The 27955-nt window shown below is 39.4% G+C and overlaps 1 protein-coding gene across 6 annotated transcripts in view; it reads left to right on the forward strand.

The window, feature by feature from the left end:
• DYM (dymeclin) overlaps nt 1-27955 on the forward strand; it is a 358557-nt gene that overhangs the window by 303254 nt on the left and 27348 nt on the right. The window contains exon 17 of one of the 6 annotated variants that reach the window (XM_023543798.2): nt 9332-9394. The exons of the other annotated variants lie outside the window; for them this stretch is intronic. Coding sequence (XP_023399566.1) covers nt 9332-9385 — 54 coding nt within the window. The 3' untranslated portion in view covers nt 9386-9394. Of the gene's footprint in view, nt 1-9331; nt 9395-27955 lie in introns of those variants that run through there. 6 annotated transcript variants of the gene reach the window in all.

A 27955-nucleotide genomic window follows, 5' to 3' on the forward strand; every position in this document is an offset into this window, starting at 1 on the left:
CTCAAAAGAAAAAAGCCAAAAAAGAGTAGTGTCTTCCATCCCCTGTATATCCAGTGAGTAACCAACCACTACATATACTATGAGCAATTCATATACTATGAATAAAGAGGCACCTTTTTTTTCCCCCAGTGAAACAGATTCAGTCTTGTAAATATTATCAGAGGAGACCTGGTGGTGCGGTGCTCAGCTGCTAACCAAAAGGTCAGCAGTTCAAACCCACCAGCCGCTCCATGGGAGAAAGATGTGGTAGTCTGCTTGTGTAAAGATTTACAGCCTTGGAAACCCTATGGGGCAGTCCTGCTCTGTACTGCAGGGTTGCTGTGAGTGGGAATTGGCTTGGTTGGCTTTTAAGCATTATCAACGGTTGATGGGAAGCTGATGATGGCAATCATGATGATACCAACGACAATGACAGTGGTTAACACTCATGGAGTTTTTTACTCGATGCCATACAGGGTTGTAAGTGTCTTACATACATTAACTCATTCCGTCCTCACAACTACTCTGAGGTAGGTAGAGTTATCATCCTAACTTTTCAGAAGAGGAAACTGTTGCCCAGAGAGGTTCAGTAACCTACCCACAGCCTTATAGCTGTGGAGCTGAGGGACACAAACCCAGGCAGCCTGCTCCAAATCCCATGCTGATAACCACCACACTGTTTACTGTATGCCTGGGACATAGCAATGGAGAGGAACATTTCATGAAAAGCACTGTATTTGAAGAAGGCGTTTACATTTGTGTAATAGATGCATTTCCAAAGTGATCTGAGGATATAAAACTTCGAGACTAATTTTCCCACAGGAAAAAATGTAAAAGGGATATTTTGGGGGATGCATGAGTGTACAGCATTGTGGCATATGAATACTTGTTATTACTTTTTTTCTTCATTAGCTCTAATTGTTACAGTGTGTTCTCTCCTAAATTAACAGCCCAGTGTGTTACAGTGGATGTTTGGCCTTCTTCATAGTGTTTTATCACAACTAACTTCTGTTCCACATTTACTGTTTGGGGGTATGTTTTTCAGCACTATCACTAGAACCACTGCTTAATGAATGCTTGAGAGATATTGTTACAGAATATAAAAATATTTTCAGTTATAATAACATGGTTTGTAAAATAGCAGCGCATTAGTCATCACAGTCAGCCACAGAAGTTCCGCCGTTCATAAACAGCAGTGAGGTTCACACAGCACTCACCAAACACGGCAGCTGGTTCTGTTTATCAGCTAAAGTGGCACCACCCCGGTGGCAGTGGCATAAAAACAGATTACTGTTCACTGGACTCCCCCAGCTTTGGCGTGCGATTCCTAACAGTTTCTTAAATATAGGGAATTCATATTATTTCCACTTTTATATGAAGTAAGACTTGTTTCCCTCCCCCCCCCCCCACTATTTTGAATCTACATGAAGTTATCACACACAACAGGTACAAAGATCCTTGAAAATTAGAGTGGTTGATTACAGGAAATGATGGATCTTGGTGTCTACAATGAGTCAAGAAGGAATTGAAAATATTAGGAACCAGTCGGAAAAGAATAAAGCAGAAGAGTCAGGAGAAGGGACATTTTGATAAGGCCGAAGAACCAGCACAGTGGAAGTAACGGAGATGGTGATTGGCCAGCAGTATATTGAGACTTCAGATTTCAGAAGTGGAGCAGATCTAGGTGATAATACAGTCTGGTGTAGCCGTGAGCGTGGGGACTGAAATGGCCTGGAGGTGAGTGAAAGCCCCTGTGATTGAACCAGTTAACGAACCTAGGATGGGTCAGGCATGTAGGCTTCATGGTCACCCAGAATGATGACAAGCCAGGGGTACAGAAGAACTATGAGCCAAATGCTGCAATAAATACAGGAGGGACCTAGAAGTCAGTAGGTGGCAGCTTCTAGGAAAAGAAGAGGCAGGCACAAGCCTCATGAGCAAAGCAGAACTTTTTGCTTAGGAAGAGAAGAATAATAGCGAGGGAACAGCAATGAGAGCAAAGGGGAAACCAACCCCACCTCCAGACCCCGAAGGCTGTGGAGTGGGAGAGAATGAGCAGCCTCTACTTCCAAAGGCTCCAGGGGAATGAGAATCCTGAATGGAGAGGCAGATTTCAGTTAAAAGCAGAAACATGGAGGGAAGGTTCAACAGTGCAAAGGCGGAGAACGTAGGGGTGCTTAATAACCATGAAGTAGAGGTTTAGAAAGGCGCTTTGGAAAGGAGGTGCGGGAAGGAGGGAAGCAACAAGAGGTTGTATCAGGGGAGAAAACATACAAAACAGTGTGGTGGCAAAGTACAGGGGAGAATAGCTGACTGTTGTTGTTGCATGCTGTAGAGTTGGTTCTGACTCATAGCGACTCTGTATACAACAGAATGAAACACTGCTGGGTCCTGTGCCATTCTCAAAATCGTTGTTATGCTCAAGGCCACTGTTGCAGCCACTGCGTCAGTCCATCTCACTGAGGGTCTTTCTCTTTTTCACTGACCTTCTACTCTACCAAGTGTCATGGATTGAATTATGTCCCCAAAAAAATGTGTTTATCAAGTTGGTTAGGCCATGATTCCCAGTATTGTGTTGTTGTCCTCCATTTTGTGATTGTAATTTTATGTTAAGAGAATTAGGATGGGATTGTAACACCACCCTTACTCAGGTCACCTTCCTGATCCAATATAAAGGGAGCTTCTCTGGGGTGTGGCCTGCACCACCTTTTATCTCTTAAGAGATAAAAGGAAAGAGAAGCAAGCAGAGAGTTGGAGACCTCATACCACCAAGGAACGAGCACCAGGAGCAGAGCGTGCCCTTTGGACCCAGAGTTACTATGCCTGAGGAGCCCCTCGACCATGGGAATACTGAGGACAAGGACTTCCCCCCAGAGCTGACAGAGAGAAAGCCTTCCCCCCTGGAGGTGACACCTTGAATTTGGACTTTTAGCCTACTTTACTGTGAGGAAATAAACTTCTTTTTGTTAAAGCCATTCACTTGGGGTATTTCTGTTACAGCAGCACTAGATAACTAAGACACCAAGCATGATGTCCTTCTTCAGGGACTGGTCCCTCTTGATAACATGTCCAAGGTATGTGAGATAAAGCCTCACCATCCTCACTTCTAAGGAGCATTCTGGCTGTACTTCTTCCAAGATGGATTTGTTCATTTTTTTGGTAGTCCATGGTACATTCAGTATTCCTCGCCAACACCATAATTCAAAGACATGAATTCTTCTTTGGTCTTCCTTATTCATTGTCTAGTTTTTGCATGCCTATGAGGTGATTGAAAACACCATAGCTTGGGGTCAGGGGCAACTCAGTCCTTAAAGTGGCATCTTTGCTTTTTAACACTTTAAAGAGATCTTTTGCAGCAGATTTGCCCGAGACAATGCGTCGTTTGATTTCTTGACTGCTCCTTCCATGGGTGTTGATTGTGGATTCAAGTAAAATGAAATCCTTTTACATGGCAATGACCAATGATAATAAAGACATACGACATGTTAGATTTAAGCTTGCCGCAAGGTTCCAGCAACACTCAATAAGCCTTTATCAAGTCTCTGCTCTGTGGCAAGCATTGTTATAGGTGCCTGGGATACATCCATGAACAAAGATACTTGCCCTCACAGTCTTTAAGAGGAGAAGGCAGACAGTAAACAATAAGCATAGTAAATTAAAAAATTGTCCAGTGTATTAGAACATAATAAATGCTGCAGAAAATAAAAGATAGAGCAGGTTAAGGAGGATCAGGAGTATTACAGGGTATGTGGGAGGTTGTAGAATTAAAAAGGTTGGTTTGGGCACCATTTAGCAAAGATAAGGAGGAGGTGAGGGAGTTAAACATGGTGATAATTCGAGGAGAGTTCCAGGCAGTGAAAACAGCCACTGAAAAGGTCCTCAGCCAGGAGCATGCCAGGCATTTTGGAGGAATAGCAAGGAGGCCACAGTGGCTAGAATTTTGTGAACAAGAGGGAGAATAGTAGAAGATGGACAAAGATGATTGGTGGGTGGGCGGGGGGAGTCAGATCATATAGTAGGGCCTTGCAGACCATTTCCTGAGTGAAATAGGGAACCAGTGCAAGCTTTTGAGAAGGGTGGCATGATGTGATTTGCCTTTTAGTAGGGTCTCTGGGCTGCTGTGTTGAGAATAGACTACAGGGAGACAAGAAAGCAGAGACTACTGGTTGACTTAGGTCATGGGGGTAGGAGTACAAGTGCCAGAAAAATCAGTCTAAGCAATTCTATAGTGGGAAACCAAGCACTTAAGCCTCTCAGGAGATCACTGCAACCTGCATTGATTGCAGAAGCTCCAGGGAATGATAGCTGGAACATAAGTTCTGAGAGAGTGGTTAGAGAACTGGTTTTCAGGTGTTGGAAGGGTTGTTTATAGAAGCACACTTAGACTTGTTCTAAGTGGTTTCAAAGAATAGGACACCTAAGACAACCTGAAAAACTTTTATAGGCTGATTGGCTGGCTGAGTCTGTTGTGGTTAGAAGCTTATATGCTAAGTGACCTGTGGCTCAACAGTTTGTTATGGGTCAGTATGGTACTAATGTGTAGAGTCTGTCTATGCTAGACTCTTCAGACAAACTTTTGGGTGTCACACCTTAAAACAATCTAAAAAACTTTCAGAGAATTACCAAAATTGTGAAAAAATGCAGGGAATGATTGTAGGAATTCAGACTGTTGTAGTTAGCCTTAAGAAGAAAAGATTCAAGCAGAAGAGACTTGTCTTCAAGTATTGGAGGAGTTGTTTATGGGAGCAGATTTGAACTTGTTCTGTGTGATATCAAGGAATAGGACTAGGACTAGGACCGATGGGTGAAAGCTACATACAAGGAAAGGCATTTCAGTTCCATGTAAGGAAGAGTTTCTAAAAAGTTGAAACTAATAGAGATGGAATAGGCAAGTTTTGGGAAAGGATGCATTCACTCTTGCTGGATGGCTGCTTGCCAGGGATGAAATAGGTTCCATCTTGGAATACAGCTTGTATCTCTTGGCACTAGCTGGCTAGAGAAAGATTCTAAGGCTGAGCTCAGGTTCAGCTGGTAGAGTGCTCAGATCCCTTAGCAATGTCTGCCATTGGCAACAGAAAGTAGGAACCCTTATGCAATTATTTGCCATCGAAACATCATTTGCGAAATCCAACTATGTGACTTTTAAGGATCTTCCCATTCTTGAGAGTCTGTAATTCTATTAGAGTGTTTCCCAAAATCCTGCTGAAGATATTCTAGGAGATATAGTTCCCAAACTTACAGCCCCTTCAATACAAAGGAAGTCATGAAAGCGGAAGAATAGCACTTGAGCTGCCAACAGACAATGTGGCATAAGAACTGTAAAAACTAATGAAGCTGTATGAGAAGATCGGTGGCAAGCATGGATTTTAAAAGGACATGTAGAAGTGATAGAAAGACAGTATGTATGGAGGCCAAATATAATGGAATGGCATGAATTTATACAAATGTTGTCAGAAGACTCAAATTAGAATCAATAGGCTCCATTTAATCCATGCCATGAGGCAGGAGTAGAAATTGGACCAAGACGGGTATTAGTTCAACCTAAGGAAATGTTTTCTGATAACTAAAGCTGTTTAGCATCCTGGACCTCCTGATATGATGCACTGAGAAGGACACGACATCATTTTTGTGGTAATTTTGCCAAATATGCATAATTTGAATCTAATCATGAGGAAACATTAGAAAAACCAACATTGAAATACATTCGACAAAATAACTGACCAGCACTCATCAAAACAACATGATTATCCTAATGAGGTGAGTACCATCTGGAGTCTCAGAAGTTTGGGAACAACCATCTAAGATAGAACTGTTGGTCTCTACTCATCAGGAGGAAAAGAGAAAGAAAGAAACCAAAGTCTAGAAGAAGAAACTAGCCTACAGGGCTGATAGCCTACTCGAGCCTTAGCTTCATCTACCTTGAGACCAGAAGAACTAGATGATGCCTGGCTACCACTACTGACCCTTCTGAACAGGGCCACAATAGATGAACTCTTACAAAATGGAAGAAAAATGCAGAACAGAGCTCAAATTCTTAAAAAGTCCAGACTTGCTGGACCAATTGAGACCGAGGACTCCCCCAGACTGTCACCCTAGGATACTCTTTAAACCTTGAACTGAAACTATCCCGAGACCACCTTTTAGCAAAATAACAGAGTGGCACCCAAAACAAAGGATATCACCCATGAGTACAGTGCTCTTTAAAAATATATATATATAGATAGATATAGATATAATTGGATTTATTGAATTGTATACATGAAAAATGTTGAATTAGCAAAGTGTTCTTTATATTTTCACAACAATAAAAATTTTAAGAAAGAAAGAAAGAGTGCCAAGGTCATGAAAGACAAGAAAAGACTGAGGAACTGTCACATGTTAGAGGAGACTAAGGAGAGACAACACAGGTTGATCTTGTATTTTTGCTGCCCTAGCCCTGGAATCAACTGCTCCTCCAATGAGTCCTGGTTCCTTTTTTTTTTTTTTTATAAAGGTATTTAGGCCACCTTCTTCTTGAAACATATCCTTTCTCTTCTTCCTCCTCTCCCCAGTTTCCTTTCTCTTAAGTGGACAGCTAATCTTTACTCTGCTGCCATACCCGGTACAGTTCAGCTCTTCTTTTGTATCCCTCCAGCTCCTTTCCTTTGTCTTATCTTTCACTAATTGTGTCCATAGCTAGTTTTTTCCTACTTATTCCAATCCCAGATTTCATTCTCTAAGTTCTTTAGCCAACTCTCCGGGCCCAGGAGCCCCTCCATGGGCCATAGCACATACTGGAAGTAAATCTTGTACTTCACTGTAATACTTACCTTAAAACAAAATGAATTGCATTGGGCAGGTTATGTGCTTGAATGCTGATACGTTGCTCCCTTATTATACTATGTTCAGAAAAGAAAGCATCCTTTATATTTGTACCTGTTGCCATCAGATTGGTCCCAACTCATTGTGACCCTGTGTGTTACAGAGTAGAACTGTTCTATAGGGTTTTTGTGGCTGTAATCTTTACAGAAGCAGATCACCAAGACTTTTCTTTTGCAGCACCGCCAGGTGGGTTCAAACCGCCAACCTTTAGGTTAGTAGAGAAGAGCAAACTGTTTGCGCCACTCGGGGACCTTGGTATTTGAGAGTGACATAATTGAAAATAGAACTTTTTGGTTTTCAGGACTGTGGCTAAGGAAAGAGAAAAATTAACTGATCTATCATAGGCCCCAGGCCAGGTAACTCTTAGTTAGAGCAAGATCCTAATCAGACCAAGGTCATGGGCAAATCGCTTAAGTGAGTCCGTTAATTTTGCACTGGAACATAACAAGAACCTGTGTTCCTGACCCCAGCTGGAGGGCTGCGAGAGGGACAAAAGATGGTGCCTGGATGATTCAGTTTAAAAAAAAAAAAGCCATCACCAGTACTAGAAAAGAAACAAAAATTATGTTTACTCACAGATGGTGAGTCATCCTCAGTTGGTTAAAATGATAGCACATTATTACCACAGATGTTACTAGAAAAAAAACTGTTTATCCTTATAATCAAGCCTTATCTCTATTTTAATCATCTTTTTGGATTGAGTGTTTACAATAAAAGGAATCACTTATAATCCCTAGAGTTTAATTCACAGAATACTACAGTATCTAAAATTGATTGAAAACTCAAGCTGTGTGTTGAATAATATTTGTATTATACCACATGACGGCACATAAGCGTCTTTTGGGTGGCTCACTAATATATACTGATAAAATAATTGTCGGGTATGTAATAATACCTTTGTATGTGCGATTGATGTAAAAGAATCAGTTGCTTCCATTTGGGAATGCTGTTTTAGGAAGCTCTCTTTGCAAGTATGGAATAGTGGGTACTTACTGACTTATTCCTTATTGAAATATAAGTTAAACATTAAAAAATTCAGAGCGCTTTCCAACCACCTTTTTGATTGTTGAGAGGATCACAATGCCCCTTACTCATTAGAAATTGGCCAGCGAATGTCAACTGAAGCAGATGAACCAGAAGCTTCTGAAGTTCCCCTTGGATTGGGGAACGAACACCAATTTGTTGAAGAATCATTCTTCCAAGTTTGGGCAAGTAAACATTAAGGTCTGGAAGCCCATGGCGTGGTAATTGACTTTGAACCAAATAAAATATTTTTCAATCAAATATTATTTGACATAGCCTTCCAAAATATTTGTGTAATATCCTGTGTGGGACTATATACTCCTTGGATAAATCTATCTATACAGTTAAACAACTTGGCTGTTCAGAGTAAATAGTATTAATATCATTGTAAACATTCTCTTCTTACTGGCCTGAGAAACGCAATACCAGGTAGGTAGTTTTTTCAGACCCTCCTGGATAAACAGAGACATAAAGAACAGGCTCTGAAGTCTTAAGTTGCTTGTTTCTCCTTGAGGCTTTGGAAGGAAATAAATTAAAGTTTGGGGAGCTGAGTTAGAAGCTGCAGCTCAAAGCTCTTGCTGTCTGCATCCACAACAGGGCACGTTCTGGGCTTTTATTCTGCGGACCAGTGACCAATTTGAATGTCACAATGATGGGTCAGAATTCATCCAGGCCTATGCAGGCACTCATACCACCACCCACCACCTCATATCTGTGTGTGTAAAGAAACCAGCTTCCTTCTTTTGTTCAGTTTAGTGAATTACCTGTGTCACTTGAGGATTAAAGAATTTTACCGTATCTAGTATTTGAAAATTAAGTCATGATTTTCAAGGAGAATTAATCAGAAGATAACTCCTCTTTTAGTGTATGTGGGAAACTGTGGAATAATATAAGTTACTGATACTAAGTGAACTTTTCATTTCATTTGCTGAAGACACCTGGTAAATCATAAGAATTAAAAGCAGATAACCAGTTTTTTTTTAACCAGTGTCACGGGGTCCCTGGGTGGCACAACAGTTAAGTGCTTGGCTACTAACTGAAAGGTTGGTGGTTCGAATCCACCCAGCAGAACCATGAAAGAAAGGCCTGGCGATCTGCTTCTGTAAAGATTACAGCCAAGAAAGCCCTAAGGAACTCAGTTCTGCTTTGTAACCCTTATAGTTGCTGAGTCAAAATCCACTTGACGGCAGCAGATTTGGTTTGGTTCTTAATTGAGCGTATATCCTCAAGGCTTTTGAAAACTTTGAAGGGGATATAAGACTTCTCAAAGAGACCCACGTCCAGTGTCCTAAATACTAGGATAAGCAAAAATGGTCATTTGGGGGAAAAGGCTGTTTTCTTTTGGGGGTAAGTGGGGAGTAGTGAGAGTAATTGGCACGTGAATAATCACAATCATACCAAGGATGCTGGTAAGCATCCGGCCACGTCAGTTTCAAGTTTCTTGGTCACCCTTTTGTTGCGTTTATAGGACTCGAGCCCTAAAAGCCTAACTTGGTTCTGCGAAGAACGTGAACACCATTGATGCCTAAAAGTGAGTTTGAGATAATTAATTAGCTGATGAAACAATTTTTGTTTTCCTGGCAATTGGGCACATACAGGTTCTTTGAGGGTTTCTTGATCGGGAGCTCTGAGGGCCATAGGAAGTGCTTTAGACACTGCACTCAGTTGGCAGGAACCTAACTCATTTTGAAAACTTAGAAATAACGATATAGTCTTTAACCCAAGCCCAGCCTAAAATATGAATTTGGACAAATATTTTAGGGGATCTCTGACTAATGCAATGCCAAGTACTAGATTGTGAAGATCGTTACCAGCGTGCCCCACTTGAAGAAAACCCACTATACAAAAACTCCACAGTTAAAAATGATAAATTACAGGATAATTATTTGTGTCCAGAAGGAATCTTTTCTCATTAAAAATGTATTTCACACACTTTTTTCAAACAGAAATGACCCTATTGTATTTAAAATATGTTACAGTTTTTAAAAAGCACTTAAATCAGCTTTTCTTTCGCATTAGGTAAATTAAACCTGAGCTATGTTTGGCATGAAAAATGTATTGCTGCTCACTAGTCTTTCAGCGAGACCAGAAGGAATATATATTTTTTAAATCAACGTTATTTTGTAGAGCAGTTTTAGATTCACAGAAAAATTGTACAAAAAGTGCAGTTTCCATATATGCCCCTCCCCCTGCACAGTTCCTCCTATTATTAACATCTTGCATTAGTGTGGTATAGTTGTTACAATTGATGAACCAATATTGATGTCTTATTATTAACTAAGCCCATAGTTTACATTAGGGTTCACTCTTCATGTTGTACGGTTCTATGGGTTTTGACAAATGCATAATGTCATGTGTCCACCATTACAGTATCATGCAGAATAGTATCACTGCCATAAAAATAACCTGTGTTCTGCCTATTCTTCCCTTCTCTCTCCCCTCCACTGAACCCCTAGCAACCACCTATCTATTCACTGTCTCTATAGTTTTGCCTTTTCCAGGATTTCATATAGGTGGAATCATACAGTATGTAGCTTTTTCAGACTGGCTTCTTTTACTTAGCAGTATGCGTTTAAGATTCCTCCATGCCTTTTCATAGCCTGAGAGCTCATTTCTTTTTATTGCTGAAAAATCCTCTGTTATAAGAATGTACAACAGTTTGTTTATCCATTCACCTATTGAATTGCTTCCAATTTAGGGCAATTATGAGTAAAGCTACTATAAACCTTTATGTGCAGGTTTTTAATGTGAACATGCTTTTTTTTTTTTTTTTTAACATACGTTTTAAACTCATTTGGATAAATACCTAGCAGCACAGTTGCTGGATCATGCAGTAAGCCTATGTTTAGCTTTGTAAGAAACTGCCAGACTATCCTCCAAAGTAACTCTGCCCTTTTGCTTTGCCCCCAGCAATGATTGAGAGTTCCTGTTGCTCTGCGTCCTCACCAGCATTTGATGATGTCAGTGTTTTGGATTTTAGCCATTCTGATGGGTGTATAGTGGTATCTCATTGTTTTTTTTTTTTTTTTTTGCAATTCCCTAATGACATATGATGTTAAGCATTTTTTATGCTTGTTTGCCATTCGTTTATCTTCTTTGTGAGGTTTCTGTTCAGATCTTTTGCTTATCTTTTAGGTTGTTTCCTTACTGTTAAGCTTAGGAGTTTTTTGTGTGTGTGTGTATTTTGGATACAAATCCTTTGTCAGATATGTATCTTGCAAATATTTTCTCCCTGTTAGTGGCTTATCTTTTCATTTTCTCAAAAGTGTCATTTTCAGAGTAGACATTTTTAATTTACTGAAGCCCCACTTACCAATTTTTTCTTTGATGGATTGTTCTTTTGGTATTATATCTAAAGATTCATTCCCAAACTCAAGGTTACCTAGATTTTCTCCTATGTTATCTTCTACAAGTTATATAGTTTTGCATCTTACATTTAGGTCTATGATCCATTTTAAGTTAACTTTTGTAAAATATGTAAGCTGTGTCCAGATTCCTTTCTTCTTTTTGCATCTGGATGTTCCGTTGCTCCAGCATCATTTGTTGAAAAGACTGTCCTTTCTCCATTGATTGCCGTTGCTCCTTTGTCAAAGATCAGTTGACTGTGTTTGTATGTGTCTGTTTCTGGGCTGTCTGTTCTGTTCCACTGATCTGTTTGTCTGTTCCATCACCAATACCAGGCTGTCTTGATCACTGTAGCTTTATAGTAAGCCTTGAAGTACAGTAGTGTCAGTCCTCCTACTGCACTCTTCTTCAGTTTTGTGTTGACTATTCTGAGTCTCTTTCCTCTCCATATAAACTTTAGAATCATTTTATTGCTATCTACAAAATAACTTGCTGGGATTTTGATTGAGATTGAATTGAGCCTGTGGATCAAGTTGGGAAGAACTGACACCTTAACAACATTAAGTCTTCCTATCCAGGAACATGGACTATCTCATCATTTTTTCAGATCTTTGATTTCTCTCATCAAAGTTTTATAGTATTTCTCATACAGATCTTGTACATATTTCCTTAGATTTAGATCTAAGTGTCTTAGTTATCTAGAATTGCTGTAACAGAAATACCACAAGTGGATGGCTTTAACAAACAGAAATTTGTTTTCTCACAGTTTAGGAGGTTAGAAGTCCGAATTCAGGGCGCTGACTCTAGGGGAAGGCTTTCTCTCTCTGTTGGCTCTGGGGGAAGGTCCTTGTCTGTCTATTCAGCTTCTATTTCCTGGTTCCTTGGAAATCTCCATGTGGCTTGGTACATCTGTCTTACCCTATCTCTGCTGTGTTTACTTGTTTAATCTCTTTTATATCTCAAAAGAGATTGACTCAAGGTACACTGTACACTAATCCTGCCTCATTAACATAACAAAGACATCCCATTCCCAAATGCGATTATAACCACAGGCATAGAGGTTAGGATTTACAACACATAATTTTGGGGGACATAATTCAATCCATAACACTATTTCCTTTTTTTTTCAAGTCTAATGTAAATAGTGTTTGTATTTTTAGTTTCAAATTCCAATTGAGCATTGCTGGTATATAGGAAAAACAACTAACTTTAGTGTATTAATCTTGTGTCTTGCAGTCTTATTATAATCACTTGTTAGTTCTAGGGTTTTTTTTTTTCTTTATGATTCTTTGGAATTGTCTACGTAGTTATATCATCTATGAACAAAAACAATTTTATTTCTTCTTTTCCAATTTCCTTTTCTTGTCTAATTGCATTAACTAGGACTTCAAATACAGTGCTGAATACGTATCAAGTTGAGAAAGTAGCCCTCTATTCCTACTTTGTTGAGAGTTTTTATCATAAATGAGTGTTGGATTTTGTCAAATGCTTTTTCTCCATCTGTTAATATGATCATATGATTTTTCTTCTTTAGCCAGTTGATGTGATTAATTATATTAATTGATTTGCAAGTTGAACCAGGCTTGCATACCTGGAATAAATCTCACTTCATCATGGTATATAATTATTTTATACATTGTTGGATTTGATTTGCTGATATTTTGTTGAAGATTTTTACAGCTGTTCTCATGAGAGATATTGGTCTTTAATTTTTCTTCCTAGTAATGCCTCTCTTTGGTTTCAGCATTACAGTAACTCTGGCCTCAGAATGATTTAGGAAGTGTTGTCTAGAAAGAACATTATTTTATACCCATTTTCAGAAGTGTATTGAGTCACAAGCATATAGTACCTGTCCATGGTCATACATCGTATCTAGGTCATAGTCAAGGTTTTATCTACTAATAAACCCTCCCTTTTTAAAAAAAAAAAAAAAAAAACTTTTTAAATTATGAGAGACATCATACATGTTAATGACTGCATAAACTATATATGAACTCTTTAAAACAATAATTATAAAGTAATATGCATTTAATCACTTTTTGGATCAGGAAATGGCACACTACCAACAGCTTAGAAGCCCCAGTGTATTCTATCCCCCTAGAAACAGAAGTAGGTCACCAGGCCTTTCTTCTTAGTCCACCTTGATCTGGAAGCTCCACTGAGACCTCAGCATCACAGCAGCATACCAGCCTTCACTGACAGGTAGGTGCTGGCCGCGCATGAGTGCATTAGCCGGGATTAGAACCCCGTTCTGTCTCCTGGAAGGTGAGATTTGTAACTCTGAGCCATCAATGCCCGATAAAAAGTAATAGAGCATTGATGTATGCTACAACATAGATTAACCTCAAAAATATTATGCTAAGTGAAAGAAGCCAGATACAAATGGCCACATGTTGTATAATTCGGAATATTTCATGAAATATTCAAAATAGGTAAATCCACAGAGAGAGACACAGATTAGTGATTGACAGGTATTTTAGTCATCTAGTGCCGCTGTAACGGAAACCACAAGTGGATGGCTTTAACAAAGAGAAATTTATTTCCTCACAGTAAACTGGGCTAAAAGTCCAAATTCAGGGTGTCAGCTCCAGGGGAAGGCTCTCTCTCTCTGTCGGCTCTGGAGGAAGGTCCTTGTCTCAGTCTTCCCCTGGCTGAGGAGCTTTTCAGATGCAGGGACCCCTGGTTGAAAGGATGTGCTCTGCCCCTGGTGGTGCTTTCTTGGTGACAGGAGGTCCCCAGCTCTCTGCTTGTTTCCTTTTCCTTTTATCTCTTGAGAGATAAAAGGTGGTGCAGGCCACACCCCACAGAAGCTCGCTTTTCATTGAATCAGGGAGGTGACCTGAATAAGGGTGGTGTTACAATCCCACCCTAATCCTCTTAACATAAAATTACAATCACAAAATGGAGGACAACCATGCAATACTGGGAATCATGCCCTAACCAAGTTGATACACACATTTTTAGGGGGACATAATTCAATCCATGATACCAGGATTGGAAGGGGAAGGGTGGGAAGCAACTGGTTTAATGGGTACAGGGTTTCCTTTCAGTGCGATGAAAAATTTTTGAAACTAAATAGAGATTGTGATTGCACAATATTGAATGCACAGATGTCAATTCTTGTTCACTTTAAAATGGCTAATTTTATATTATGTGAATTTCACCTCAGTAATTTCTTGTAAATGAGGAAATCCAAATAAAGTATGGCCTATAGTTAATGTATCAATATTGGTTCATTAGTTGTGACAAATGTACCATACTAATTAATTTAAGAAGTTAACGATAGGAGAAACGTGGTACAGGGTCTTTGGGAATTCTCTGTACTGTCTTTGCAATTTTTTTGTAAATCTAAATTTGTTTTTAAAATCTATTTAGAAAACAAACCCAAAATAAGCACTTCGAAACATATTTCTCCAAGTTCTTCTTTACTTTCTTTCTTTCATTTCCCAAGCTCTTCTTTACCACTTTGTACTATTCTTATCCCATGCTACTTTGTATATAAAAATGTATCTATACTTTTTAATCTCCCTCATTTGATTGCAAGTTCCTTGCAATATTTTCTTATTTTTATATCTCCCCATAGCATCTAGCATAATAAGCTATCTTGCACAGAGTAGCTACTCATTAAATATTATTGAATTAATTAATACAGTTTAGTTGAAAATCTGCCATTTGGGAATCAAGTTTCTGCTTCCAGGTATGATGGACTAGGATTCTACCAGATTATACCCCCTGCAGAAGACAACTTTAAAATCTGAACAAATAATACAAAACTTCACTACCTGAAGGTACTGGAGAGTGAATAGAAGCAAATAGACTGTGGCAGGGAGTTCATGCTCATTTAGAAGAAGAGACAGGAAGATATACAAGTAAGTTTCCATGTCCATGGCTTTTAGCCTTGGGGCTAAGTGCAGTCCATGAGTTTAACAGCATGGTGACGAGAGTCTCATATGGGGGAAAAAAAAAAAGGCTTAATTTTTTTAGCCTGAGGAACCAGAAAAGTAAGGCTGAGAAAGCACAAATGCTGACGAGAAAAGAGGAATCTCAGAAGGGAAAGAGTCAGGGGAATGATCCCCAAACTCTGTCCACATCTCTGACTGGTCCCTGAACTACTACATGTGAGAAACAGACTCAAAACAGCTCAGCCAAAGACAAAAATCTGAACTAATACCAGAGTTGCTGCCCTGAAGATTCATAAGAGTAAACAAAGGCAGCCAGACTCTGGTGGAGAGTGCATGTTTGCTTGGATGACGGAAGGTGGTGAACTTACTTCCTATCTCTAAGGCTTTTATCTTAGGGCTACTTGCAGTCCATGGCATCCACAGCAGAGGTGGGGCTCATGTGGAAAAGTGGCTGCCTTTCTGGATTCAGTAACCAGAAAACAGAAGCTGAGAACCCATGAACTCTGAAGATAGTAGAGTAATCCCAGAAGAGAAGGAGCCAGAGAAGGGGCATCCCTTACTCTGTCTACTCAAATCTCATGACTAAACTTTGAACCACACATCTGCAGAACAAACTTTAAGCAGCCCAGCTAAAGAGAAAAGATCTGAACAGAAGCCAGAGCTGCTGTTCAAGAGTCAGAGTTTGCAGTTCAAACTCAGACAAGAATCTCCACAACTTAACGTTCATATTATTCAGAATATAACCCAAAATTTCCCAGCATTCGAAGAACCAAGAAAATGAAATATGTTCTCTACATAAAGGAAAACCAGTTGAGTTCAACCCCAAGATGAACCAGATGTTGAAACTAAGAGACAAGGATTTTAAAACGGCTACATCACTTTCTTTAATGAAGTAAAACAAAACACATTTTCAGTGTGTGAATACTTCAGCAGAGAAATAAGTGTAAACCAAGAAATAGAAACAATAAAAAGAACCAAATGGAAAAAGAAATTTACAGAAAAAAGATGCTAACTTCAAGCAGAATAAGCACAAAGAATCTCACGTCAAGGCACATTATAGTCGAAACTGTGGAAAGCCAATGATAGAGACCAAGAGAAAAATGACGTAGTACGTACAAGGGAACAACAATCCACTTAACAGCTGATTTCTTATTAGAAACCACAGAGTACCAAAAAGAATGGAACAAAAAAAGTTCTGAAAGAAAAAAAAAATGTCGATCCATAATTCTGAATCTAGACAGGGAAAAAATCATTCAAGAATGAAAGCAAAATAAAGGCATCATCAGATAAAAGAAAACTAAGAGAATTTGTTTCCAACATACTTGCACTACAAAAAATACTTAATAACTCTTTAGGCTCAAGGGAAATGATACCAGATGGAAACTCAGGTTCTCAAAGAACAGTAAAGAATATTTTCCAGAAATGGGTAAATGCAAAATATTCATGTTCATATTCTCTCTTTCCCTTTCTTTCTTTCTATCTCTCTCTTTCCTTTTAATTTTCTTATAAATTATGTAACTGCTTAAAACCCAAATTATCACTTGCCTTGTAGAGTTCATAATGTTCATGGGTGTATTATAAATACATTATAAATGTATTCTAAATAACATAAAGGATAAAAGAGCAGTAATATGGGGTCTTTATGGTTACAAGAGTTATATATTTTACATGAAGTAGTACATTATTATCTGTAAGTCTACTGTGAAAAGTTAAAGGTATACATAATTTTTAGGGCAACCATTATAAAAATGTAGTCACGCGCCGCATAGCATCTGTTCAGGCAACGTCCAACCGCATGTACATCCATGGTCCTGTAAGTTTTTTTTTTTTTTTAAAGTAAAGCAGCTCTCCTTTTGTTTATTGTTTCCCCCTAATGATTTTAAAGACCCCAAACCCCAAACGAGCAGCGGGGCTCCAGCAAGTATCCCAATCCCTGCAGCGTCTTCTCCTCTGCCTCCTCCTCCTTCCCCTCCTCCTGGCTTCATTCACCCACCATGCAGCCATTCACTCTTGGTGCAGGGCAGTGCCTGCCATGGCTCCTCTGCTCCTGCCACTGGCACTGGCGGGAGCACCGGCCAGGCCTGGGACACTTGAGGGTTCCTAGCTCTGGGCAGTGGCAGCAGCTGTACACAATCAGGAAGTGGCCATACCAGTAGAGTGGTGGGAGCCAGGGTTGCCACCACCAGCCACACTCCTGGCACCCACACACACTCTTCCCACCTAGTCCCCGCAGCCACCTCTCTGTGCCCCGCCCCAACCCTGTGCACCCCCTTCCCTGTGCCTGGACATGTACAAATTTCTGATCTGGCTGCCGGCATAGCCCCCGACCCAGCCTGCAGATGCACACCTGGCAAGGCTGGCCTCCTATATACAGTAGATACAGCTCTCGGGCTTTGTCCGGCAGGCAAGTGGTGGTGGAGGCTGCAGAGCCCAGGATGCTCCTGCTCCTCAGGTGGGTAGAACAGCAGGCAGGGCTGGGCAGCCAGGGACTGCCTGTATATAAACCAGTATGGTGTTTGCACAACGTCCAAATCACATAATGTCCTATTTCGCAGAACGTAGCATGGATGTTAAGCTAAAAAGTCACCGGAAAAATTAAGATAAAATTCTAAAAAATACTTAGGTAACCCCCTCAAAAAAAAAAAAAAAAAAAAAAGGACAGGAAAAGAGGAAGGAAGGAACAAAAAGAGAAGATTCAAACCTAACTATATCCATTATTACACTAAATGCTAATGCATTAAACACTCACTTAAAGGCAGAGATTATCAGAGTGGATAAAACAAGACCCAACTATATACTTTCTGCCAAGAATGTGCTTTAAGTATAGCAACATAGGTAGATTGAAAGTAAATGAGTAGAAAAAGATGTGCCATGCAAACAGTAAGCATAAGAAAGTTAAAGTGGCTATATTATATCAGATAATACAGATATCAGTGCAAAACCAAAGATGAAGGTTACTTCACAATGATCAAAGAGACAATTCCACAGGAAGACATAATAATCATAAATGTGTATGTATCAATAACAGGGCTTCAAAATCATGAAGCAAAAACTAACAGAATTAAAGGAATAGACAGTTGCACCATAATTGTTGGAGATTTTAACATTCCTCTCTCGGCAATTGGTAGAACAATTAGACACAAAAGGGAGAAAAATCAGCAAAGACATAAAGGATCTGAAAAATGCTATCAACCACCTTGACTTGATATTCGTAGAATTTTTTCACCTGACAATGGCAGAATTCCCATTCTCTTCAAATGCATATGGCACATTTACCAGGATGCCATATTCTGAGCCATAGAACAAGTCTCACTAAATTTTAAAACATTACAATCATCAAATTATATGTTTAGAAATCAGTTAAATGCTAGAAAAAGGCAAAATTGTGACATAAAGCAGATCAGTGATTACCTGGGGCCAAGGCAGGGAGGGTGGGGAATTGATTACAAAGGGGTGAGAGGAAACTTTTTAGGGTAAGAGATCTGTATCTTGATTGTGGTGATAGTTACAGAATTGTATATAAATAACAAAATTTATCAAATTGAACACTTAAAATTAGTGAATTTTATTTCATGAAGATAATCTCAATAAACAAAAAAGAGGGGGAAAATCATTTTGGTCATTTTCACCTAACAAATGCCAGAGTTAAATTCAGAAATATAATTTGAGACCAGAGAAATATTACCAAAAGGAAAAAGACAAAAAGTACTTTTGTGAAGTCCCCCTGTTGTGTAGGGTACCATACGGTTTCACCACTTAAGAGAAGAGCTAGTTTATGATTAGATAATTTAAAGAGTAATTAAAGGAGCCCTCGTGGCACTAGGCTCCTAACCAAAAGGTTGGCGATTTGAACCTACCAGCTGCTCCGAGGGAGAAAGATGTGGCATCCTGCTTCCATAAAGATTACAGCCTTGGAAACCCTATGGGGCAGTTCTGCTCTGTCCTATAGGGTCACTCTGAGTCGGACTCGACTTGATTGCAATGAATTGTGTAAGCTAAGCTTCTGAATAGGATTTCTAAAGCGTATTCTTTCTCCATATCTTTTCTCACACAGCCCAGTACTAGTAATAGAGAATAAAAGCTATAGAATAAAACCCACCCTTAAAAACTGAGTTTCTTTAGGTGGAACAAGAAAAAGATTTTCCATCTGAGTATATTTTCTGCCAGAAAATGATCAGTACTGACAGCAGCGGTGTGTTCTGTGGCATCCGTAGCCTCTCTGTGGCGCCCCCAGGGAGAATTCTGGTAGTAACTGATACCGTATTTATGCAGTACCTTCAAGGGTTGTTTTAAAGCAGAATCTACGGTTCACTTCTTCCCAAGTGTCTTCAGGATGTGAACATTGTGCGCTTTATATTTATTACATTTTTATATGATAACTCTTCATAGAAAAACTGAAGTGGCTCCAGAATAATCATTTTGTGTGGCCTCTAGTCTCAAAACCTAGGCGGTACGGTGGTTGCTTTTACATCGGAGTTGTGAATTACTTGAACAATTACAACAGTATGTTTCACCAAAACATATTTCAGTAGTTTACTTTTGGCATAATCTCTGTAGCATGGAGAGTAAACCAAAAGTAGGAAATAATTTATAGTGTCGTCTAGAAGTAGAAAGGCATGGCAGCTTTTCTTAATGTGTTTCCCAGACTCAAAGTTAAAAACATCATAATATTTTTCATATGATTACATCTATGTTCATATTTATATTTATATACACACACACACTGTGTGTGTGTGTATCCATCTATCCAAATGTAGACATACACACACCAGTCCCAAAAATGAAAGTATTTACTTACTTAGAGTGGTAAGCTTTAAGGAAGGTTGTTTTTTCTGTTTTGCTTTGCTTTGCTTTTAAAATTTAATGTTGTTACATTGCGTCTGCAGTAACAGGGCACCCATGCTAACACATTTCTGGCATTGCCCTATCAAAATGGAGGCTAAATGTATCCCAAGCTCAACATAGGAAAATATGTATTTCGCAAGCTTCTACGGGTATGGGATTTTAACTCTTCCCATGTTATATCAGATCATTACTGTAAATTAGCCAGAATGTTTCCCAGCAGAAAATAATAATTATGTCCTCAGCTGGGAAGAGCACTTCATAAAACTTTTTCTCTACAAAATAGTCTTTTGATCTCTTCCACTTCCCCACCTCAGAACTTAAACTGCCATTCCTGTTTCCAAGACTCACAGTAATAAATGTTTTGAATTTCCAGTGTTGGAAAAATTCTGACATTTTATAGCATTAACCACCTACCCCCATCATCAAAATGTGGATGAAACTTCGTATCTGTAGTTTAGTTCATCCTACCCATTGCCAGTTTCCCAAGGTAGGGATCCAGAAATGTATATTTTTCTCTTGACCTGTCATTGACCTCCTGTTTAGTCATCACTAAATCTGTCTGTGCCTACATTTCCTCGGGTGTTTTATGGCAAAACTTCCTCACTTTAATTAAATAGACATTTCTGAATGATGCCGATCCTTGGATGAAAGTCTGAAGAGAGGTATAAGGGGTAGTATGGGGTGGGTGAGTTTCCCGCATTGGTGTAGGGGAAACAAGCCTTCAGCACTCAGGCTTGGTCTGCTCCCTCCAAGCCAGCAGAACCACCCTCCTCAGGAAAGTGTGGTGGCTCACGTGGATCAACACAAATCCGGAAAGAAAGAAGAGCATACTGAAAGAGGGAGTTTCCCTGACTCCTCCTCATGATAAATACCTGGTATTTCTATTTGTCCAGACCCTAGGATCCTGTCTCATCCATTGTCTAGCTATAAAAATCATGCTGGAGGCAAAAGTGGAAGCTGGGTCCCCGCCCTCCTGGAGTTTTTGTTGATGAGAATCAGAGGGAGATCCTGTCCTGTCTGCTTCCCCCATCCCTCAGACAGTCTCTTATCAGAACCATGTGAGTCCAGTCACGGCAGGCCTTTTCCACAGCAGGCTCAGCATTGGCTCTTTAAGCCTTCCACTCCTCTCTTTTAACTCCCGCTCCTCCTAGCTCTGAATTTAAGATGATCCAAAAGCAGCCACATTCAGAAGAAAACAGGAAGGCGTTTTGGTTCTTTTGTGTAAGAAACTGATATGCTGTGCAGAATATTTATAAGAAACTATTCTTGAGATTAATTAAAGGCCTCGGATTTGCTTTTGGCCATTAAACTTGGTAGTCATTTGTGGCTCTGCCTACAAAGTGATGATGATTATCCTTTAAATAGCTCAGTTTTCGTGTTATGAACTAGGCTGATTCCCCCACCATGGGTAATGTGCCCTATTTTTAAATTAGACCTTCCAATTTTTCCAGTTTTGCTTATTTTCTGAATTTAAAAGTACCGTGTGTGCTTATTATACATGTAGACTTGAAATTTCACATGGTTCATAAACAATATTTAGAAATGTATTTTTTGCTCTTTATTGATAAGCCCTGGAGACCAAAAGAGCCTTGGTGTTAAGTGGTTATCTTTTTCAATTGATGGGATGAATCAGGATGACAACTCAGGTGATTTTAAAATAACCTAGGAAACTCCCTTTCCTTTCAGTCTGTCCTTTTTGTTATCAAATTATTTGACCTTAATAAGGCAAGCTTAGTACCAGCTCCTTGCAAGTGAATGCATAAGACTTCTCTCCCTTGCGTGGGCCTGGAGGCAGCCTAACTTGATGTCGCCAAGAATCCAAAATTGAAGTCAAAGAAAGAATGTATCTTTGTGGTCCCAAAACCATGGAGGAAGAGAAAATGGATTTGGTCAGAAGGTGGGTTAAAGAGGAAGCTTCAGGGCTCACTGGCTCTCCCTCTTTTCCTTATTTTATACATTATTATTGGTGGATGGAATTAACATTCCCTCTCCCTGTAAACCTCCAGCGTTTCCTCATGGCTGCTGTGACGTGGGTTTGCGAGGGTGAGGCTAATCAGCCCCAGGTTTCCTTACTGCCAGTTGAAGGCTGCAAGAGTCTCAGAAAGCTCACTCGTTTAAGATTTTTTTCTTTATTTTTATCATCGAGGGCCTGAAGCCATTGTTTTAGGACTTTTCCCTTCTCTTGCCTTCAAGAGTTCATTTGACCATTTTATGTAGGGTAATTGTATGTATTCTTTTAATTGTATGTGTTCTCTAAGCAAGCCCAAATTAGATATTTGTCAGGTTAACCTTTGACAAAAAGTTACTTGAATTCAGCAAGCGTATTTTTAAATATATGCTTTGGCCAATTTTGAATTAATGTAAAGTGTTCGTTAAGATTTTTTTTTAATATTTTAAGCATAAAAACAGCATATATGGTTATATTTACGAGAATTTGCCTTTTTGTTTACTTAAACATATACTCATTTCCAGTTTATCTTAAAATGGTAAAAGGCTGTAATGATGAATTAGGCTATACACATCTCAGAGAAACCTGTTTCAGTATTTTGTCTTCATAGCTCCCCTCAGATGGACTTTCTGCCTTTTTACTTTTTACTTTTATTTATCTGGGTATTTTGTTTCATTTGTTTTTACCAATTGCATTTCTTCAACTCTAAACTGAATGCTGAGGATAGTTTGCTTTTGGCTGGGGGAGGGAAGTTAAGTTTAAATGATAAAGACCATTGGTTTAGACTAGTTCTAAAATCATTTTCATAGGCCTGTTTCCAGCCCCACTGGTTGAAAAGCATAGTCTGATAGAAGGGGCATAAGATAGCAGTGTCATTTTAAAGGGATACACATGTTTGGGAAGCCCTGTCACTTGTGCTGCAGTAAGAGCTGTAAATGGAGTCTGGCAGGTCCCCTGTTCACATGGGGCTGTCTGGCTCAGCAGCGATAAGCAAGAGACAGGCTGGCTCCTTCAAGGAGCCTTTCAATGAAGTCTGAGCTCTCAACAGCTCCAGATCAGGCCGGCTGACTTTCCCCCGTGGACCATTCATTTATCAGGAAATGAAATTGGTTACAGGGTTTCTCACATTGCCAAACCTCACTGACGAAGTCTGGTCCTTTCCAGAGTTCAGGAGGAGCCTTAACTCCTTCTAGTTGTTCAGCACTTCAGGTCTTTGTCCGTGGGAACCCCATCAGTGCTAGACTTTGCTCCCTTCCAGGCAGTGGAGCAAGTATGGGGACCACTTTTGTAGATATAGAAAGACACCCCCTTTGGGATAGGATTCTTTTTTCATGTTGGCATCTTCATCTTTCGAACTGAAGTTTCAGTTTGACAGGACTGATTTTTCTGTTTTTAAAAATGATAAAGTCTTTAAACAGGACGTGAATTACCTTATTGGCAGCAGAACCTTGGAACTAAGACCAATGATCACTGTTTAAATTTTGCAAAACTAGAAGGAACAAAAATAAAGAGAAACTTGCAGTCGTATGGCACAGAAAATGTTTGAAAAGTGAAGGTTAAATTATTACAAAGTGTGTAATCTAGTTCATATGCTTAAGGAACGGAACTAGGCTAAATTATCTAAAATATTCTGACGTACTGAATCATTTCATCTGGTAAAACAAAATCTGACGAGCAGGGCATTCTGTTGTAGGCCAGTCTACTGAGTGCTGTCAACAGCCAGGACCCTCCTGTGTTTAGAATTAGCAGGCCCAGAGGTAATGCACAATGTGCATGTGGCAGTTATTACGGCCGTGGAAGTGGTTGCTGGCTAATTGATAGCAGTAGCAGCTACAAACAGCGTTATTTAATTTTCAATAGTCCCTCTGACTAGATGCTGTAAATGGGATCCTTTGTAGTCTCACCATTATTGTCCTTTCTTTCCTTGTCATTAAATAGGTGCCATTTAATGTATATACACTTGATAAATATTTAAGAGTGAATTCCTTAGACTTTTTTTTTTTTTAATTTAGACTCTTTTCACTTGACTTTTAGTCCCGATTATTTTTGGCCCCCCGGTTATTGAAGACTTACTCTCAGTAAGCTCTGTTACCCTTGGCTCTCCTGGCTCCTGTTTGCTAAAAATGTACTTGAAGTCACAAAGCTAACCCTTAGCCTATGCCAGCTGGTGGGTGTGCTCATAATCTGAACCCCTGAAGAGACACAGTGGTTCCATAAAGGGTAAATAAGTGAATCATTCTCTGTATTCATCCCTGGGAGATAAGCTTTAGTGAATTTGAATTGCATTTAGAGCATTGTGTCCATGGTTTCGATTATATCCGAGAATGTTAAACAGACTGAAGTGGGTGGTTGCTTCTTATTTTTCTCCATTCATTTTTAATGTGTTTGTAGCAAAAGACTGTATTATTGGAAATAAAAGCAGAGCCTTTCTTTAAAAAAATGCATTAGAAGAATTTTACCAATGAAAGTATTCAAATAGTGTGTCTAGATCTTTTCCTTGTTTCTAACAACCTCTGCCATTAAATAAATACCAGTCTTATCAGATTTGTGCATTCAACATTCTTCCTGTTGATACAGATATGAGAAATAATAGCAGGTAGGCTCTTATTTGCCTTATTTCTGGCAGTCTGTATCCCACCCTAAACTACAAAATCTGAAAATGAAAAAAATCATTGAGTATTTTAGCTCTTTATGTATGTTTTCCACATTCCATCATAGAGCCTCTCATTGTTAACAGTCCCTGTTGAAGAGAAAACACCAAATCCAATATTGAGGGTTTTTCAGATCAGGATACAATAGGGTACAAGCAGCCATGTGGGCTCTTGATCATTTATTTATTTATGGTGTTCCCTCAGTCCTTAGACCTCTGAGTCCAACATCCAGTGGCTAACATTACCTTTTTTTTTACAAAGCTGGTATTTGCAATATGGATTTTCTTGCCTTTCATTTATTTGTTGAACTAATATTGGTTGAGCAAGTCCTCCTTGCTCAGCAGTCTGCTAGGGGTTGTCCTTTAAAGAGCCTTGCTTTTTGAGAGGGCACAGTTTCTAAAGTAACATTCAGAGAAACAGCTTCTCTGCTGTTTTCCTTTTCACATGTGAGAAATCTCAAATGAATCGGGTTGGGGGGGATGCAGATGGGGAAGGGGAGTTGGGAGGCAAAGGAAGAACACTGCACAAACAAACCATGGAGGGCAATGAGATACCTTGATTTGTTTGAACGTGGCAGAATTTAGACCCTGAAACCAATGTCCTGAGGTGCATAAATGGAAAAGCAGGTAGGATACTACAGGGCTTAACAGTGAATCATAGCTGCACCAGGGATGCAGTCTTGGGCAGGTTACTTAACCCTCACTGTACATCACTTTCTCACCTCAAGGATGGAACTATCTCATAACCAGTCTTACCTCCTAGGGTAGTTAGGGGGATTTAAAGAGATGTAAAAGCGTGTAAAGTGCTTAATATAGTATCTAGCACAAAGTAAGCTCTCAGTAATTGTTAGTCAGTGTTTTTTTCTTATCTATCAACCTCACTTTTCTAGAACAAAGCAAAAAATTAGGGCTGTAGTTCCTGAACAATGAAAATATATGTCTCAAAGTCCTTTTCATGTACTTTATTAATAGAAGGGGGCTATGAGCCCCTGGCTCAATGCAGTTTTAACAAGCTTGGCTATCTGGTTCCTAAGCCCATAATAGATTAGAAGAGAGATTAGAAGAGATATCGTAAGGAACTGCTACAAGTTAGCACATTAACAGTTGTGAAAATTAAGGGCCGTTTGTCCTGATATAGCAAAGAAAGGAAGAAAAAAACACCACATGTGAATCTTACTTTTCAGTATCTTATAGGAACTTTTACATACTAGTCATGAAAAAAAAGACATCAGAAAAAATTCCAGATCCATAGAGGTCATGAAAGGAGCCCTGGTTACAGCAGTGGTTAAGCACTGGGCTGTTAACTGAAAAGGTCACTGGTTTGAACCTGCTAGCCACTCCATGGGGAAAAAAGACCTGGCGATCTGCTCTGGTAAAGATTGACTGCCTAGGAAACCCTGTGGGGCAGCTCTACTCTGTCTACAGGATCTCTATGAGTTGGAATCAACTCTGGCAACGGGTTTTGGTTTTCTAGAGGTCGTGACCCTAAGCAAAAGTTGAGGTGATTGTAAGACCCAGAACTGATATCATCCCTGCCCTTGAGAAACTGAAAGACATGTCTTTCAGAGCAGCTAGTGAAGGATCTGTGCCCAAGGAAGGCTCAGACCACTAGTCGGAACTTCCAAAATAGGTAGATTGCTAGGTAAGTTTAGTTAATTTTGGAATTCTTTTAAAGAGGAACTCAAAAGTCGATTTGATTTTTAACAGTGCACGGATTATTCACTGTTTTTCATGAGCACAGTAGTAGCTCTGTTGAGACTAAGTTACCTAGTTTAACTCACACATCACCCCTCTAGGAAGTTAAGTATCCTACGAGTGTGTTGGCAGGTGATGCTGAGCCCGATGATCTAACGGAAGCTCTACTCTTCCCATAACCAACATTGTACTTCTTCTCTTGTTTTGCCCATGTTCCCCATGTACATACTATTCCCATTATACAGAAACTGAAAACTTGGTATTATAGATTTTCACTTGATTCCAGTGTCCTAAAAAGATGCTTTAGAGTGTATGTTTACGAAAAGACATGTCGATTCCATGCAGATGTGTGCACGTGAAATATAAGAGTCAACTGTGACTCCCTATCTCACAAATGTACAGCTTTTCAGTAGAATGGAAAAGATAGTTTGGAATGTAATCACTTGTGGAGAGGAAATAGGAGAAACCACTTCCTTGTTTTAAATTTGTACTCCTGTCCCCAGAGTGGAAACCCTGGTGGCGCAGTGGTTAAAAGCTACAGCTGCTAAGCAAAGGTCAGCAGTTTGAATCCACCATGCACTCTTGGAAACCCTATGGGGCAGTTCTGCTCTGTCCTGTAGGGTCGCTGTGAGTCGGAATTGACTTGAGGGCACCAGGTTTGGTGTTTTGGTTTTGGTATTCTCAGAATATGAGAGCTGTACATTTTTTTTTTTTTTTTTAAGTTCTAACAAAAGCTTCAGGGTTTTTTTTAGGGGGGAGTGGGATTGTTGAGTTGCTTGTATTCATTTTTGGTTTTGGTGGTTTTTATACATCTCACCTCCAGCAGCCCAGCCTTTCAGTAAAAACTGCATTAAAATAATTAACAAACCATATTCTTTGGATTTTTCTTCATCTCTAAGAAGCAGCATTAAACTGTGTTCTTTCTTCGTTGTAAGCCTTGGGGGTTTGTGGGAAATGCTGTTGTCATTTAAAGAACGATACAGAGGAGCTAGGCAGGAGCTTAAGAAAGTGGGTGGAAAAATATCCAGTCACAGCATCAGTTGTTAGAATGGAGAGATAAGAGATCATTTAGAAGTCCTCTGTTTCAACGCCTTTATTTTATAAATGGGGAAAACAAGGAGAATTAACTTGTCCAGGGTCACAAGGCTGGCTGGGGCAGATCTCCTTTATATTCCGTGACTCTTCTCACCATTCAAGGAGTACTGTAAGGATAGTTCTCTCTCAAAAAGGTTTACAAGTCCAGCTATTCACTAATAACTGGCCTTTCATTGTTCTTTATATAGAAGGAATTTGCAAATACAAAGGTAGCATTTGTGCTAATTCAAATAATTTAAAAAAACATATTCTCTGTAGTTTCCCTGGTCTGACCACCTCTTTGTTAGCCCAGCTATTAGAGCACTTCACACATTGAGTTATCATTGTTTTATACATTTATGGCTGTCCCTCTAGATGGGGAGCCACTCTGGGGCAGGGACTGTCTGAAACTACATTCAGTTTCTTGGCCGTGTGACATAGTGTCTTTCTTGTACACATTTCTTTAGTTTTGTCTATATGATTTATCTACAAAATGTAATCCTCTTCAGTAAAACTTATTTCCAGACTTTTTAGTTAGAGGGAAATTATTTGGGCATAGATTAAAAAAAAAAAAAAAAACATATTTTTAATCTTTTATGAATAATTCAGAATCTTCTGTTTTAATCATTCTTC

Source organism: Loxodonta africana, chromosome 11 (assembly GCF_030014295.1).
Source record: "Loxodonta africana isolate mLoxAfr1 chromosome 11, mLoxAfr1.hap2, whole genome shotgun sequence".
Lineage (NCBI taxonomy): Eukaryota > Metazoa > Chordata > Mammalia > Proboscidea > Elephantidae > Loxodonta > Loxodonta africana.